Genomic DNA, 18,848 nt, shown 5'->3' on the forward strand with positions numbered 1-18,848 from the left:
CACTTCCACTGGCAAGCCATGGTGTTGAAAGGCCATCCGCAAATTCTTCCAACATTAACTTATTTGCGTACTAATTGAATTTGAAACATTCTTGGGTGCGTTTTTTTGTTGTTGCATGCGCCAGTACAAAACCCCCTTTCAGTTAACCCACTAGCCCAGATACTTGCAAGCCATCGCGAAATCAGAATCACACGACATACCATTCCACACACATTCCAGAGAYGATCTACACCCCTCTGTTCTCACACTGTTCCTTTATTTCATGATGCATGTACAGATCTGGAACTCCACATAAAAAAACAGACATCCTCTCTACTGTATAAAGCAGAAGATTAAAAATCCTCCATTAATGCCAGAAGCTGAGGCATCTGACTTGTTACATTTCGCAACATTTCCAAGCTGATACACACTGGACGGACAAGAATCAAAACTCTGTGCAATCACTCCCCGACAAACAAGGCAGACATATTTCAACATTTTCAGATGAGGTGCATGTACCTCATAATATTATGGAGTAGAAATGTATTTAACATATATATATTTTTTTTTTCACTTCTCAGACTTTGACATTACATTTGTGACGTTGTATAGATGAGATCCAGGATTGCATCCCCATGTGTCAAAATAGAGGCACTGACCATAAACCATTACATAACACATACATTATGTTTAGAGGCTTACACTGTCTTCACTGGCCTCGGATGCATTGGCTTTTGGCTGATTGTTTTCCAGCTGGACCCCTTTGGCATCGCAGCAGATGTAAAATACATTTATTGAGTATATACTAACAACCCTCACACATGCAAACAAGATCGCACACATGCAGCAGTACAAAATGACTGCTAATTTATCCTGCTGTAAGTGCATTAGCCAGGTCACCTATCCCATTGACCTACAAATTACTTACACATGGGGTATTTCCACACGTCTCCCTAGTAAATCCAAACTCGGGCATTCAGTATCATTCATTTGCAGAAATCCCATGAGAAATCGAGAGCTTGGGACTATAACAATCTATTTCCAAAAATACATTCTGAGATAATTGGATTTAAAGTTCCGAACCTGCATTGGTTTGAATGGCGTCAGCAATGTTAACTTGCACTCTTTTGAACTTAACATAAATTGGGGTATTTAAAGTACTATATAGGTAGAGAACATTGAACAGGTCAAGGCTATGTCAATAACTCAATTTTGACAAAAATGCAGATAGAACCGGATAAATCGAAAGCTCTCTTTAGGTTTGACATAATAAATATTGATATGCAGATAAATTTGTACTTTGTCTCATTAAATGCCCAAAGAGAAATGTTCAAAGCATTTGCCGTTATTAAGTCTTCCATATAGATTCTAAATCACCCACATAAATAAGTTACAAAACCATCATGACAGACCAATCAACAAAAGTGCTACCCTGGCATAGTAAGACACATTATGAATGCCATTAGAGATCGTTACAAATCAGGCCCATTAAGTCATGGGCCACTTCTGCCAGCAGTTTGGTGGAGGGATTCAGATAAATACCAAGCCCACATTTTGATTGGGCCCAACAGTTCTTAATTTCTCGCTGTTCTCATATGGCCTCCTTGTTAATGCATTACGCAAGGCTCTGAAATGCAAAGGCATTGTGGAACTGTCCGACCCCTGAATCAGGTGTGTTCCAGGCTCACCAGAGGTGTGTTGTGCCCCATCTGTGACACTTTTGTCCCTCAGGTTGGCGGGGGCCCATCGACGTAGCTCAGGGCCAGTTGGAAGGAGCGGGCCAGGGAGTTGGAGCGGTGGCACTCTGGGTCCATGAGGAGTGTTGTGGGCCAGACCAGCAGGGCTAAGAACACAGCCAGCAGGACGATCAGGAACACTGGGCTCCTCAGAGTCTTTAGTACCCACACGGCCCCCAGGGGCCACATGCGGAACTTGGTTTGTCTGTTAGGGCACTCATCTGGCCTACAGGAGGAGCATGGATAGAAGGAGCGTGATTGTAATTCTAAGTCTCAGCATTGTTTAAGTCAGGAGTTGTTATTGACCTTGGGGACTGGGAGTGTGTGCTGTTTTTAATGTCAATAAATCACATGGAGGAGTAAGATTTGCTATCACTGTCTAATTGGTATTGATTGGAATATCAAATGTGAAATGTCACGACAGGTATTTGCAGTGTTGTCGTTATGTAAGTTATTATATATAGATACACTCAAATACGCTTATAAGTAAAAACTATGATAGTACAGTAATATAAATTGAACCAAAGCATTGAATATTAAAACATATATGCCTGTGTAAACGCAGCCGACTAATTCTGATCTTTTGCCCAATTTATTTGCAAAAGATCTGATTGGTCAAAATATAAATAATTGGGCAAAAGATTASAATTGGTCTGCCTGTTTAAAGGCAGCCATAGTTTCCACGTGAATAAGACTTTACTCACCGTTGCTCACTATGGACCACCTCCCATGAGGCATTGCAGTGTGGCTCTTCCTCTGGAGACTGGCAGAGAAAGAGGAATCAACAGAGAGAGGGATTGTGTACACACATACACAGCTAATCCGACAGGGGATGCATTCATTTTCAGCATACCACCCTGCATACTACTGCTGGCTTGCTTCTGAAGCTAAGCAGGGTTGGTCCTGGTCAGTCCCTGGATGGGAGACCAGGTGCTGCTGGAAGTGGTGTTGGAGGGCCAGTAGGAGGCACTCTTTCCTCTGGTCTAAACAAAGATCCCAATGCCCCAGGGCAGTGATTGGGGACACTGCTCTGTGTAGGGTGCCGTCTTTCGGATGGGACGTTAAACGGGTGTCCTGACTCTCTGAGGTCATTAAAGATCCCATGGCACTTATCGTAAGAGTAGGGGTGTTAACCCCGGTGTCCTGGCTAAATTCCCAATCTGGCCCTCTACCATCACGGTCACCTAATAATCCCCAGTTTACAATTGGCTCATTCATCCCCCTCCTCTCCCCTGTAACTATTCCCCAGGTCGTTGCTGCAAATGAGAACGTGTTCTCAGTCAACTTACCTGGTAAAATAACGGTAAAATAAAATAAAAAATAAATAAAAATMTTGGTCTCTGCACTGTAGCCCTAGCTATACAACCTTTTACAAGGCAGCTGGCAAAGATATTATTATATATATATTTTTTTACTTCTAGTGTGATCTGCATACAACCTGTCATCTTCAGTACATTATGAAGACAACAGATGAATTAACTTGATCTTACAAGCTGCCATTAACAGTTACGGCAATAATAAATAATGTGATACTGTTACCTGTGGGTTTAATTGAGCCATCCTATCAGACTTGAGCTGGAGGTCACATGACTGTAAGGTGTAGGGGGTCAAACACAGCTCCTGGGGGGGTGTCTGAACAGGGATGTACCTGAGACTGTGGCTTCCCTCAGAGCAACCAGCACACTGTCACACATACACAAATCAGTTTGGGTTATGGCACAGGCTAGACCCATTCTACATGACAGTGTTTCTATGCAACAAAGGCCAATTGTAAATCAAAAGAGACTTGTAGATGCGGTCCAATAAGGTTGCCACACACACACACACCCTCACCCCCTTGTCCGCCGCTCTTTCTCTATCCCCTCACTGGGTTTTGACTAACGCTCGCTGCCTATGGTGTGTCTGGTCTTTATGCGCTCGCCTGCAATTACGACAGACATTAAAAAGCCAGTTAACGCCAGAGCTCTCCGCCGTCCCTGTAAAGCAGCCAATTAAGCCTCGAGCGCAGAGACATTAAAGGAGCCCCTTTGAAATGGAAATGGTTCCTCCGCAAGGTTTGAGGCTTTGCAGTGAAATCAGGCTTTCCATCAGCACAGCGATTCACTTTCTTACGGACGTGTTCCCCTCTGACAAACAGAATGCTTTAATCAGGCTGGGCTTCAGACAGCTTAATTAGAAAGAAAAAAGCCACCTCTCCCAAAAAACAGAAGGGGAAATATTCCTGGGCTGTTTCTGTTTTGGTGACACTTAAAAAAACGTAGCCTCTGCTACACCGATGCATTTATAAATCACCATCTCATTGATTTGTTTACGAGAAAGACGAGGTATAAAATAGACACTTTGTAGGCGATGTGACACACCCAAAATAGAGGGCAATGAATTTAAAGCTGCATGCAATAACACAACACTGAGTTGTCGATTCACATGATTCTATGAATATTTACTTTTCGTGATTTCACCAGCGTTAAATTCTCCATGCATTTTTGCAAATAATGCATGGGAAAGTCGATTCCTAGAGCTTCTCGCAGTAAAAGTGAGCCTTTTCTAACAAACAGGTCTGCATATAACCAAACACATTTGTGTGCATGTCTCACTGTACAGTACACACTCCTCTCTGGACCACAAGCAGAACCTAATCAGTGTGGAAGGTCAGGAGTCTTGTGGAGGCTCCAGGGCACATTTCTCTGCCATTCCAGAAAGCTAGAGGATGCTCATGGGATGCAGTATGCTGCTCAATGAAAGGTACTGTTGCTAGCATCTCATTCCTCCAACTTTACTCGTTTCAGACTGCGCCGGCTGTTCTTTTTTGGGTGTGGGCCAAGTTGAATTTCRTCAAAGGATCAGAGGGTTTCTGTCTAAGACAGTGTTTTCACCATTTAACTGAGACTATGATTCATTCTAATTTGGAGGATATATTATGGTTCAGGGGGGACACTGGATCAGTCTTAAAAGGCAGAGGAGTTTTACTGGGTTTAAGGTGTACCTTCGAAGTACTGTCGGTCTGGACAACCTTGGAGCAGGCTCTGTGCTGTTGGACCGAGGGGGCTATAGAGGGGACGGTGTGTCCGTGCGTCTGTCCCAGCCAGGCGCTGATGCGATCAGGGTCAAAGTTCACAGGCTCCTGGGAGGGTCCGTCGGGCATGGAGGTCGTCCAGTGGCCAGAGAGTAGAGGTTTGCCATCTCTGACACTCTGGATCGTGGGAGGTGAGAACACCACTGGGCCTGCATACTCAAAACTCCTCTCCGGCCTCTGAAAACACCAGGCACAAGTGAGGATAGATTGTGTACATTTTACCTGAAATGAACTAATACATTTCATTGAGAGTTTTGGTTTTAATATGCAAAAACCCTGGAGGAGTCTTTGAAGTCTTTATATTTCTGGCTAAAATCAGTCCTACATTTCTGCATCTTCCACTATTAAATCCAATGGGTTTGGTTTGGAGTTCAACACAATCAGTATTATTAGTCACACCAGCAAAACAAAACTTCTCTGTACTGACACCGATGATAATGGAGGTACTGGCTTTAGGCTTAACTAAAAAAAAGAGCTAAGATAGTTTTTTCCTCACACACACACACACACACACCCCTCTTGCACACACACACACACACACACACACACACAATAACTCCTTGTTAATCGAAGTGAAGAACAACATTGTGTGTCATCATTTCAATGGATCATGTGTTTCACACATACTTCAGTATACACTGTCCAATGCATTATTCAAATTCCTTTGCCGGTTGAACACAAGTTTACATTCCTGATAATATTGCAGAAACATGTTGACCTGCGTGTGCCTCTGAGCCTAAGGGAACAGTGGTCGAGCGAAGAGCCAGAATACAGATCAGTAGGAGGAGCTCGGTCTACTCACCATTTCCTCTGCTGCTCTGTAATTTATATCAGACTGAGAGCCTATGGAGCTGAGGTAACTCTGCCTCTTTACACCATCTCTGGCCAGTGGCTTTTCTCGATCTGTTTGAATGAAACAAGCACACCTCAAATCTGGTGCCAAGCCTCACCGACACATATCGAAAACAATGACAGCGTTAATCATTTAAAAATTCTCATGGCACCCCAATGGAGGAGGATAGAACAAGTGGATTATTCCATCGGCGTCATTAACCTTTCTTTAATCCTTAGTCAATTATTTAAATCTCCTACCTGTGTTGGCACTGAAATATGACAAGTCGGCGTCGGATTGGGAGACTGGGCCCCCGATGTCGACGGAGGGGTCCCACTCCAGCACCATGTGGTCCAGGTTGGGGGGGTTCTGCTGGTCTGGGGCGCTGCTCTTCTCAAAAACACCATCCTGCTCCAACAGGACATCAGACGGACAGCCGGAGTCAGAGGCTTGAGTCAGTACACAGTCATCCTCAAACACCTGACATGGGAAAGATAGGGAGAGGGAGGAAAGATAGGGAGGGGGAGGAAAGATAGGGAGGAAAGATAGGGAGGAAAGATAGGGAGGAAAGATAGGGAGGAAAGATAGGGAGAGGGAGGAAAGGAGGACGTATAAATGGAAGAGAACTACTACAGGATGCTATAAAACACACTAATGGCAGAGTTGTTCTCAGTTTGGCCTGGAACAGCTGATCAGAGCCAAAAGAGAACATAGGCATATTCCACAACCCCAAATCCCCTCTCCTTCCTTCARTAGCTTCCTTTAACCCATATAGGCCTTTCAGAACAGTGGACAGAAGCTTAGAAGAGAAGAAATCGTGCAGAAAAGCAGGGCCTTAGAGTGMCTGGTGCACTTAAAGATACAGGTTTAGCGGAGCCTACCAGTCTCATGCTGAGTAGGCGTGTGTGCAGACGACCCACTCCCTCAAATACGTGGGCACAGTAGAGCAGCAGCTCCTGCAGCCCCGCCTCGATGTCTTGGGCGTCCTCTGGCTCGCTCTTCTGGATCAGCGCCTCGCCCCGCTCCAGGAGACCGTTCAGACACCCCGCAGTCTCCCCCACCGCCTCCTGGAAGCTCTGAGGCCAAACACACACACAGCACAGCCAATCAGGGAGGAGACATTTACTAGGGGAAGGGCCGTAAGAATGGGTACTGGAATCAGGTAGAAGCATATCAGGCAAGTCAGAGACAGTTAATGGGAATTACAGATTAATGACCAGGTAAAGCAGGTGCAAAATTATGTTAGGCAAAAGTGAGGACCACTGATTGCGTGGTCAGATTACTTGGCTGGTCAGTCCTGTCCAGTACAGTCCTAGGCCATGTCCTTTACCTGCAGCTCCCGCATCTTGTCACAGGTGTCCCTTCCAGAGAAGTGTTCCACCTCAGTCAGCCTAAGGTCCATGTCAGCAAGCCACACAGCCATCTCTTCCCTCTGGCCCTCAAACTCCTCCCGCTGGGACACACGGTGCTAGGGGAGGGGCCGGAGGAGACGGGGTAGGAAAGAGAGCACGTGAAGCGAGGGGAGGAGAAATAAAACATTGTAGGCCAAGAGAAGTGGAGGTATAGCGATATAGATACAGAATAATAGTCTAGTCCTCCGAGCAATGCTGGCATCTGAATACATTTGGGAGGAATCAGATGTAGCTCAAAAAAGAAAACGTCCCCCTGCCTTAGACATCTGTGTGATGGAGGAAGGCGTATCTTGCACGTCTTACCTTGAGTCTGCGGCAAACACTCTCAATGGTCCCATGTAGGCGGTCCCAGCGCTGACCACAGTCCCTGGCCATGCCCAGCAGGCGTGACCACATGGCCCCATCAAAGAGCCTGGTCAGGGTCCTGTTCCTAAGGGTCAGACTGTCCAGCTGCACCAGCCGAGCCCCAGCCTGGGTCCTCAGGCTCTGGGAGGGGAGAGCACAACAACTGGGGGTTTAGATCGAACAGTAGAGAGATACTTGTTCTATTATACAGGTGAARGAAACAGTTCTGTAATAACATCTCTATTAAATCTGTAATAACAATGACAGTGTCTCTACGCAACGACTGAGGACATAAACACCAACATGGGGCTGTAGATGGCCATTAGATGGTCTGATCTGGTCTCCTACCTCAAACTTCTCGAGCTCCTCCTTGGCAGTGACAAAGAGCACATGGGCAGATCTGGGGGAGTCGGCAGCCTTCTCAGCCAATCGGAGCCAATCYCTGAGAGAGGAGTACTCCTTCATGAACTCATGCCATAGCACCCATTTTCTTTCCAACCTTTGCGAGATACATAAACAAACAAAGGCCAGACTGGTAAATGTAAAAGCACATTAATTAGGGTAGTATGGTTCACTGCAATTGATCAATATAATCTACTATCCATTAATTAACTGTCCACATTAATTAGGTCTTAATCCTTCAATCGGCAAATACACTTGAGAAAACCCCAATGGGGTTAGAAGAGAAGACAAATGTGTTGAGTTGGGAAACACTTACTGGACACATCCATCCAGAGATGGGCTTCCATCTTGGATCAAGCAGGTTCCCAGTGGCAGACAGTCTTGGGGCTCCTCATTGATCTCTTGTAGAGGCTGGAAGTGGTATTCGGAAAGTAGGGGCTCAGTGTGTTCTAAGATCAGGTCCAATCCCAAGGGGCTGTTCACAGACTTGGTAGCGGCTCGACATTCATCCTCTTCCGACATTATGTCACTTCTTGTGGTGCAGGGACAATAGTATCCATGACTACCGGCTGGGAGTGGCACCCCCACAGGCATCTTGGGCTCCACCTGTCACCTGGGTGGCTCCACCTGTTTGGCGTGCGAAAGTGTCACTGCATTACAACACTCCGAAATGAGGTGACAATTAACACATACTTCCAAATGAATTGCGTTGAGTGCATTTTTCACAGTAACGTAATGTCTATAGTACGTTATCAGATGGAACCTACATGCTTTCAATGCACTCAGTAAAGGTGCCATCTTTGAAAAAACGATCATAAAAGGGGGGGTGTCTTTGAGTACACTCAGTGTTGGGTGAGTACCTGAGTTCACCCTGATGGGTTATTCATATAAGTCATTACAAATAGAGTTCTGAATGACTGCCCAGGAATTGAGAGACAGCACAGATGGCGAGTAGCTGAATGCCTCTCCCAGAGTGAGGCAACTACCCGATTGGCCAAGCGGTTATTTTCTGGGCCATCTAATCGTTTTGCAGTAGCAATCCCTCTTATGAATTATGACTCAACAGTTCCACACTTCAGACCATTCTAAAGGGGGTTAGGAGCTGAAAACAGATTTTCACATTACGGACTGTTGAATAGGAAATTATAACAGTAGAGTAGTCTTTTGGTCCCATCGATATTGACATTATCCATTACTGCCTGCCTTTAGAAAAATCCTACAACAAAAGATGAGGGTGTGTAATTAAACTCGTCTGAAACATGCACTTGTCTGATCCCGTCTGTTTAATCCTGGTTGTTTGTCTGTCATCTATACAGTATAGTTTCTCTTTCCTCCTTTCTCTCGCTTTTATTCAGTGACTGGACAGCACACTGGGCAGCAGCCTGTCAGATAACGTTTCAGAGTGGGTACAGGTTTCTGATGCGTTCAGATCTTTGATAAACATTAGTCTTTTTGCTGATCTTATCAGTTTATCTAAATACCATTTAGATCAGTGGCATTCAATTTTGGGGTGTTGACCCCTAGTAGGGTCGGGGGGGGGGGGGGGACGACTTCAGTGGGGTCGCCAAAAGCTAAACAGAGACTTAAGAGTACATTTTGTATAGGACAATATACAAATGTTTTTGAGAAAGATAATATTTGTATTTATTGGTTTCTTTTCATTTTGATGTAATGAATTGAAGGTTATTTGTCGATGTGAAAATGTAAATTTCCAGATGTAAGTCCCTGGTAATTTTTTTTTTGTTGAATAGCACTGATTTAGAGAGAGAGATGTTCCATTCATTAGCTCCCGAGGATTCTTTTTGATGCAGTCTTCTCATTGTCATTCATTAAAAAGTAATTCCATGTTGCCATGCTTCAGGACAGAAGGCATGTCGATATGTGAAAAGGAATGACAGCTCCTTCCTGGGTAAGTAGAACAGTGTGGAGGATGTTTTCCAATACACATCACTGGCAATCTACAATCCCACCTGTGAGAGACCATCGACCCAACTATCTATACTTAATATTCCTTTCATATCCCGCCTGAGGAACATTCAGGATTGCAGAAGTTCTTTAGTCAACGCACAGATTTCACAATCAAATTGGAACTCTTGGCAAACTGCTTATGTAGTTCTCGGTTGGTTCATTTGTGTGGCACAAAGCCGTGAGATACTTTCCATTTCAGCCAATCTCTGAGAGTGACATGCCCACAGCTCTAATGACTAAACTCAAGTCCATAGGTCACAGCGACTGCCAAGATAAACTTTATGCAGGGCAGATGTGAGGCCGGGCTGTCGGTGGAGTCTGATAACTGCCATCATCATGTGTGATACAGTTAAGGATCACATCAAAAAAAGGGTATGATTTTATCACCCCAATGTAATTAGTGCTTATCTCACAGACAGCAAACAGGGGGCACAAGGTTCACATGGTTATTACCATGGCATTATGCCAACCCAATCTGCTCACATTACTAGTGTTGTCAATCAAAAGTCCCGTAAACAACTTAATTGAGATGCCCTGGAGACTCAAAACTTCACAACAAGTTAACACAGGAGTGTTCTTTTCTATGGCAGTTATATTTTTCTAATGTAGAGTTAAATACAAATCCAGACAGTGGAAGTAGCCTGTAGGCTTTTAAAGAATTCCCTCAGCCTTGGAGGCCGATAAATCACTTCACACTTGTGCCCAGAAGAGTTATGAGGGCACCACTCTGGCCCTGGCAGAAGAAAATGCCAAATAGATTTCCCCCGGTCCCTTACCTGCTGAATGCGCCATGGAAGGTCGGCTACTCTGCTACTGGGGGCCTATTGTTAATCATCTGCAAGTCAACGAACCCCTCTGGGCTAATGTCACACTTGATAATCCAGCACAGCAGACTGACTGCTGCAGCACCGACCGGCCTGAGATTGACCTCTGCCCTTAGACTAATGAGACAGGGAATAACAATACCAACAAGACACAGATTTATCAACAGCCATCTTCTCCTCTTCATATTCAGATAGAAGAGAAAGCAGGGATTTCAAAATGGCTGCTAGCCAGCCATTAGTTAAATATGAATAACATGAAACTTCCTTTTCACTCATGAGAGCGCAGCGTCAGTCAGATCTCAACATTCATAAGTGTGTGTGGCTGACTGCTCCATCACAAGAGGGCACGGAGTCATTGGATTGGACCTCGATGCGGTGGAGTTGAAAATCGAAAGCAGTTTTATTACTGTTAGGGGAGCTCACCCAATAATGGAACCTGCAGATGTCACAGCTTCGAAAGGGCACTCATGTAATTTCTGCAGACTGGGACGGAGAGAGAGAGAGGGTTGGGTCGGTGTCAGTCCCCCTCTAGACAGCACAAAGGACAGGGGGCTTCACTGACTGCAGGTGATGATACTGTCCCAATAGGCTACTTCTCAATGACAGTACATTTACTCTGTTAAACCTTGCTCTTTAGAGTATGGCAAAGGCCAGCAGTGTATATAGTATAGTGCAGTCCCAAGAGACTGGATATCAAGTCACCATTTCAGCACAGATTAGAGCAACTATTTGCTCATGAATACATGAATAGGGATATGACAAGTAAACTAATGCCAGCTTACGCCCACAATGTGCATGCGTKATTTTGCTGTCGGGGTAGGGGTGGAGCAAAGCAGGTGCATCTTGGTAGTTTTCCATAACAATACCCGCATTTGAATAAGTGAGACGGAGCTGAATGAACCCAAACAGTGAAACTGCTTGTCTGCTATGGAAGAAAAAACAAAAACTCTCCGGCTCAGACAAAAAGTGAGCTGCTGACGTCATCAGCCAATTTTGGCCCAGACGAGCCTTGCTGCTGTACGAGACAAACGAAAAATAATGACATCGTCAACACAGCCATTAAAGTGTGATTGGCCAGTTGACATTTCCTTGCCTTGGTGGATGCTTCGTCAGCTGACACCGGTAGCATCCTGGATCACCTGACGGACAGGCTGGGAGCGGGAACATTACCAGGGAAAAGAGGATTGTTAACCTATGAGTCAGTCTGCTATTCAGTCCTTGACAGAACGTATTAACAGTCATTTGCCTAACATTGACTCAACCTTCAGCTCACGTACTCCTGGCTACATGCTCTAGCAGGCCTGGGCAATTACAGTCCTCGCATGCCTGATTGGTGTCACTTTTCCTCCATCCCTTGCAAACACACCTGAATTTAACTAATTGCATTTTTAACTGAAGATCATGATTAGTTGATTATTGGAGTCAGGTGTGTTAGCTGGGGCAAAAGTGTGACACCAATCAGACCCCCTGAGGACTGGAGTTGCCCAGGCCTGCGTCTAATGGGACAGTGTCCAGGGACAACAATTGGCAATTGCATCCCTTTAGCCGTCTGATTTGCGGTGGACACTAAACATTTATAGCCAGCTGGGACAAGTCATTCTTTGTCTGGGTGTGGGCAGGCAGCTCCTCTCCTCTTCTAATGGTGAAAAAAAATAACAGCTATTGGTATGCTGGTCCAATGCCTGGAGCAGAGGCTCAGGAACAGACCGAGGTACCACACCGCTGCATGAATCACATTTATCTGCCTGGATAGTATTAGATGGGCTCTACAGCACCTCCAGTGACCACGTAGGTAGTCTTGCTCAACAAACCTAAACTTCAGCATTTTTTAGGCCATGCCAACTAGTTCAGTATTTTCGACAACTCTGAGGGCAAATGCAATCCAATCAAAGGGACCAGGCACAGTACGCAAAATTAAACAAATAGCAAGCACACAGAGCCATGGGAAACATAACTAATTGTGAAAAGTGACAACCGTGCATGTCACCATAGCTGAAATAATGACATCTTTACAAAACACCTACATCTTTTCTCATCCCAACATTTAGCGTGCCTATTGACACGTCCACAGTGCCCGTCTATGTTTTGCAGCGTGCCCGCCCACTCCTTTCTGTGCCACAACGCGGGCAGAGTCAGGAGCAGCAGCCGTGGGGGACATCTGTGTTTCCAGTGACAGGTTGGCGGGACAGCCAGCGAGGAGGAGAGAAAAATGGAGCGTGGCTTCACGTCTTCTGCTGCTCCCTACCCATCCCCCTCAAACTCTCTCCCCTCACCCCCCATGGACCAGAGACTGTGGCCATTGTCTCGGGAGCACAAAAGACTCAAAGTGAACAAATGTGCCTTTCTGCTGTCCGGATGGAGTGCGAAAGACAGGCCTAGGACACCTGATCTATCCCACTATCTGCACAGAGATAGAGGCAGCCAGGGAGAGAATCTCCCCCATCAGTCACCCTGAACTGATCCAAGATCAGAACACGGTCAGTTGTGGGGGAGAAACGGAGCAGGTCCGGGCCGGGAGGGATCTGGTGACCCTGGATGGAAACTTTCTTTCACCATTAACTAGGCTGTGCCTAAATTCAGGGAGACAGAGAAAGAAATGGCGGAGACAAAATGGAGGGCGAAGCAGAAGTGAGAGAGAAGAGAAACAGATTGAAAGACCGAGAGGGACAGATAGGAGAAATCATGATAGAGTGAGTGAGTTGTGTACTGTAGTATCGAGACAACACTCTGGCAAGATGTGTGCCGCAAGTCCCTGGGACAATGCCCTCAGTGACTGAAAGACAAATATTACTTTGTACCACTACTGCACTCTAATAAAAACATGGGTAAACATCAAATACACTACAAAAGCTCTCATATTTCATAGGCTGCTAGAATTACCAAGCATTTCTTACTAATATTAACTAAAAAGGTGTGTTTGGAATACAATGCTACGTTGGTGAAATCGGACTAGATGTTTCCAACAGCAATACCTCAGTCTGTAGATTTCAAGTGTCTGTATAGTGTATACAGGCCTAAAGTAGGTGATGAGTACAAGACAACAAGGACAGAAAACAGAGAAATTATGTGAACACAAAAGGAACAAGAGGCTGGGCTGGGAACAGGCAGAGATTGTGTGGCCAAGTACACTTTAGGTTACACAGATTATCCTTGGTGTCAGATAAAATCTCTTTTAATAAGGGGTGTATCTAAAATGTAGTGCTTGATCAGGCATGGGAAACTGGTGCTCTGGATATCGTGGCTATACAATTGCTAAGAGAGAGAGAGAAAAAAAACAATCACAAAGAGAGCCCAGCACTGTAGAGTACAATGGCTTTGTGGGGATCATCTTTGTCCAAATGCAGAACACATTCCTCCATTAGTGACCGCACCTCTCGTTAGGGTGAGCATCATGCATCCACACACAATGCAGTATATATAGGACATGGGAATGGAACTCAATTCTTAGAGGGTTGGAGCACTCACTCAATTAGACTCAGTGGCTTACAATGTTCCTTGTGTTCTACAATTCCATGTTATCAGGGGAAATGACCCGAATTAAATGTGTTTGGCTAAATAACTAAGAGAGCAAGCTAATGAATACAACGGAAATTGACTGAAATGAAAGCCAACAAACACACAAACAACCTTTTGGGAAACAATTTAGAGGCCCGCGATGGAAGTTTGCAAGCGGGGTATAGATGGACAGATAGACAGACTTAATCAAAACGGATGTCCGGATGGAATCAAAAATAATCACAACATTGAAAAGTTCCTGTTATACAATAAATGTTGCGTAGAGGAGACCATCAGGTAAATAAATCTGACCGTTAATCCAGTTCAGAAATCCTTTTCCTGTCTATTTTCCCTCTCAGCTCTTCATAGTGGGCAGATACTCTACTGCCAGATGCTAATCTCGAGGGCCTGAGCCCCTGAAGAGGGGGCATTGTGTGACTACGATTTGTAATCTTGAATGATGAGAGGGTATCATATCAATACCGACATGAAAGGCCTGCGATTCTCATTCGGATTATTGTCCGTACACCCTTTATCTCTGGTCAGGGATAGTAAATTAGATAGTTATCCAAGATATCCTGATTCATGGCTGCTCAAACTCATGAGTTGTGTTTCACAGCCTGTTGTCAGCCTTCTGATCCAAGGCCTGGCACTTGTCCAAGGGATGTTGCTGACTGATTCAGTAGTTAATTAGCTGACACCAAGTTCTTCTGGTCAAGCACTGCTCAAAAGAGCAGAATCATTTTATCTAATTACTGGTCACTGATGAAAAAATGACTGTCAAAGGGCTGTGAAGATGCACTGTCATTCCCATTAGGCCTATACAAACTTGGTTCATTCATTGGCATTACAAGGTTTTTAGACATCGGCCGTCAAAAGTGAAGTGCATTTTGTTGTGTAAAAGTGCTTTCTACCTTGTGAAAAGAAAACCATTTTTTTGTGAAACTTAGATGGCTGAGGAGCATTTGGTTCCACTAGGAGTTATAGGTCTAACCGTAAGATTATTGATGCCACATCCTTAAAGAGATAACCTCAAGGCATGACAGGGAATCCACCTGTAACAATGAGTCATGCATACTGTATAACACAGCTGCCAGACATACAGTAACCGGTTCCTGTTGAAAACAATTTACGTGGAAATTGCACTTTAGGCCTACAACTTGGTACTTCCGGAGATAAACACCACCCATGTTCTTGGATATAGTAATAACATTGACGAAATGTTGAATGTTTTGTTAATGACCCACTTTGTCGTCTCTCGACAAACAAAACTTGAATGAAATAACATGTACTTCTATATTTCAATAGGCCTACTCGAAAGTTTAAACTATGTTGACGTCAAAATCATCAATAGCATTGAGACAGGGAAACAAACAGGTAACTTACGATTCTGCTTCGTCTGGATTCACAGGCAGGATTCATGCAGCTGGGAGGTCTTGAGACTTGGAAGCCCCATTTCGCTCGATGCCTAAATATGATAAACACCTACTCGAAATTCGGAGGGAATATGTGCACGTTTAAATCATCAACTATAGGATGTCATTTGTGAGGTTTATCTGCTTTCTCTGGTTAAACGTAATCACTATCGGAAGAGCACGCCGTTGTTTAGAATGTACCCGGTAACTTGACCTGTCACAGGTAGTTTGAAACCACACCCCTCAAACGCATACAGTACTCACCTGCATTAAACTTCCGTCTACCTAAATATGTCACGTACTGACAATTCTCAAATAAAAATCCGTTCTTAAATAACTTTAAAATGTAGTGGACAATTAAATTGAATATTATTTTAATTATTTTCATAAAAAACTATAATATCTTCATCAAAAGTTATTTCGAGACTGTAATAAAAAACATCTATGAGATGTCTGGATCATTTGAAATAAATGCAAATGTTTATATGTATTATACAGGCTGTGTGCATGGCTCATCTACCCCCTATATGTTATTATTCAAATGAAGGCATGTTGTAGGCTAGTTACATAAGGATGGCATAAAAAGAGGTTGAAGTGAATTGCATAAGATGTTCATTCTAAACTGCAGTCATCTTATACTCATATGAGTATACTATCATTTTCACCCCAGTTGTCTTGAACACAGAGAATATCAGGCCTCCAGAAATAGTGGATTGACTAATATAAAGATGTGACTCATAAACCCCATGGTTTAGAGCAGACCCTGTGGCTTTAGGGGACAGTGAAAGAAGATGGGATCTTTACAGATTCAGGGTGCATTGTAATTGTATTTGTGTCATAATAGAAGGCACAGCAGATTAACTCACACTGTACTAATAGGCAGCCCCTTCCCCCTCCCCAAGGAGACCCGTTGTTGTTGATTACAGTGAAACAAAGGAGAGGCATCAGCAAGGCAAACTAATACATTTTTTTATTTCAAATCAAATCAAATCAAATCAAATCAAATTTTATTAGTCACATACACATGGTTAGCAGATGTTAATGCGAGTGTAGCGAAATGCTTAATGCTTGTGCTTCTAGTTCCGACAATGCAGTAATAACAACAGTAATCTAACCTAACAATTCCACACTACTACCTTACACACACACACAAGTGTAAAGGGATAAAGAATATGTACATAAAGATATATGAATGAGTGTGGTACAGAACGGCATGGCAGATGCAGTAGATGGTATAGAGTACGGTATATACGTATGAGATGAGTACTGTAGGGTATGTAAACATAAAGTGGCATAGTTTAAAGTGGCTAGTGTACATGTATTGCCATAAAGATGGCAAGATGCAGTAGATGATATAGAGTACAGTATATACATATGAGATGGGTAATGTAGGGTATGTAAACATTGTATTAAGTGGCATTGCTTAAAGTGGCTAGTGGTACATTTTTACATAATTTCCATCAATTCCCATTTTTAAAGTGGCTGGAGTTGAGTCAGTATGTTGGCAGCGGCCGCTAAATGTTAGTGGTGGCTGTTTAACAGTCTGATGGCCTTGAGATAGAAGCTGTTTTTCAAGTCCTCTGGTCCCTGCTTGAATGCACCTGTAAACTGACCTCGCCTTCTGGATGAATAGCGGGGTGAACAGGCAGTGGCTTGGGTGGTTGTTGTCTTGATGATCTTTTATGGCCTTCCTGTGGACAATCGGGTTGGTGTAAGGTTGTCCTGGAGGGCAGGTAGTTTGCCCCTGTGTGCGTTCTGGCAGACCTCAACTACCCTCTGGAGAGCCTTACGTTGTGGGCGGAGCAGTTGCCGTACCAGGGGTGTATACGCCCCGACAGGATCTTTCGATTGTGCATCTGTAGAAGTTTGGTGAGTGCTTTTGTGACAAGCCGAATTTTCTTGCAGCTCCTGAGGTTGAAGAGGCGGCTGCATGCCGCCTTCTTCACAACGCTGTCCTGGTGTGGGTGGACCGCCAAATCAGTTTGTCCGTGATGTGTACACCGAGGAACTTAAAAAACTTTCCCACCTTCTCCACTAACTGACCGTCGATGTGATAGGGGGGTGCTCCCTCTGCTGTTTCCTGAATCCACAATCATCTCCTTTGTTTTGTTTGACGTTGAGTATGAGTTATTTTCCTGACACCACACTCCGAAGGGCCCTACTCATCCCTGTAGGCCGTATCCGTCGTTGTTTGGTAAATCAAGCCATACCAACTGTAGTGTCATCCAAACATTGAGATGAGTTGGAGGCGTGCATCGGCCACCGCAGTCCGTGGGTGAACAGGGAGTACAGGAGAGGGCTCAGAACGCACCCTTGTGGGGCCCGCAGTGTTTGAAGGTCAGCGGGGTGGAGAATTGTTGTTACCCTACCGCTCACAACCTGGGGGCGGCCCGTCAGGAAGTCCAGGACCCAGTTGCACAGGCGGGGTCGAGACCCAGGGTCTCGAGCTTGATGACGAGTTTTGGAGGGTACTATGGTGTTAAATGCTGAGCTGTAATCGATGAACAGCATTTCTCAACATTGGGTATTCCTCTTGTCCAAGATGGGTTAAGGGCAGTGTGCAGTGGCTGGTTGCGATTGCCGTCCGTCCGTGGACCCTATTGGGTCGGAAGCAAATGGAGTGGGGGTCTAGGGTGTCGCGGTAGGGTGAGTGTGATATGGTCCTTGACTGTCTCTCAAAGCACTTCATGAATGACGGAAGTGATGCACGGGGCCGGTAGTCGTTTAGCTCAGTTACCTTTAGCTATTCTATGGAAGCAGGAACAATGTGGCCCTCTTGAAGCATGTGGGAAACAGCAGACTGGGATAAAGGATTGATTGAATATGTCTTAAACCACCACGCCAGCTGGTTCTGCGCATGCTCTGAGGACGCGGCTGGGATGCCGTCTGGGCCTGAGCCTTGCGAGGGTTAACACGTTTAAATTTTTACTCACCTCGGCCTGCAGTGAAGGAGAGCCCGCAGGTTTTTGTAGGGGGCCGTGGTCAGTGGCACTGTATTGTCCCTCAAAAGCGGCAAAAAAAGTTGTTTAGCCTGTCCTGGGAGCAAGAAACATCCTGGTCCTCGACGGGGCTTGGTTTTCCTTTTTGTAATCCGTGATTGACTGTAGACCCTGCCACCATACCTCTTGTTGGTCTGAGCTGTTTGAATTTCGAACTCGATTTTGTCTCTGTACCTGAAGACTTAGCCTTTTGATTGGCCTGCGGAGAGAATAGCCTACACTGTTTGTATTCGGTCATGCTTCCGGTCACCTTGCCCTGGTTTAAAAAGCAAGTGGGTTTATTTAACTAGGCAACTCAGTTAAGAAACAAATTCTTATCGGCCCACCACCAGCCCGCAACCGGAACGACGCTGGGAAATTTGTGCGAT

General features: G+C 44.8%; 1 protein-coding gene across 1 annotated transcript; it reads right to left on the minus strand.

Annotated features, from left to right (window-relative positions):
• Nucleotides 1-235: 235 nt before the first annotated feature.
• Nucleotides 236-15,724, minus strand: LOC111960525 (nesprin-2-like). Its single transcript, XM_023982550.2, has 12 exons — nucleotides 15,453-15,724; nucleotides 8,096-8,406; nucleotides 7,726-7,876; nucleotides 7,336-7,518; nucleotides 6,951-7,088; nucleotides 6,502-6,696; nucleotides 5,881-6,100; nucleotides 5,591-5,691; nucleotides 4,699-4,965; nucleotides 3,255-3,398; nucleotides 2,420-2,478; nucleotides 236-1,941 (listed from the first exon to the last, which is right to left on the minus strand). The coding sequence occupies exons 2-12, from the start codon at nucleotides 8,371-8,373 to the stop codon at nucleotides 1,707-1,709; spliced, it is 1,971 nt and encodes a 656-aa protein (XP_023838318.1). The 5' UTR covers nucleotides 8,374-8,406; nucleotides 15,453-15,724; the 3' UTR covers nucleotides 236-1,706.
• Between the last annotated feature and the right edge of the window lie 3,124 nt (nucleotides 15,725-18,848).

This window comes from Salvelinus sp. IW2-2015, linkage group LG4p (genome assembly GCF_002910315.2).
Source record: "Salvelinus sp. IW2-2015 linkage group LG4p, ASM291031v2, whole genome shotgun sequence".
Classification (NCBI taxonomy): Eukaryota; Metazoa; Chordata; class Actinopteri; order Salmoniformes; family Salmonidae; genus Salvelinus; species Salvelinus sp. IW2-2015.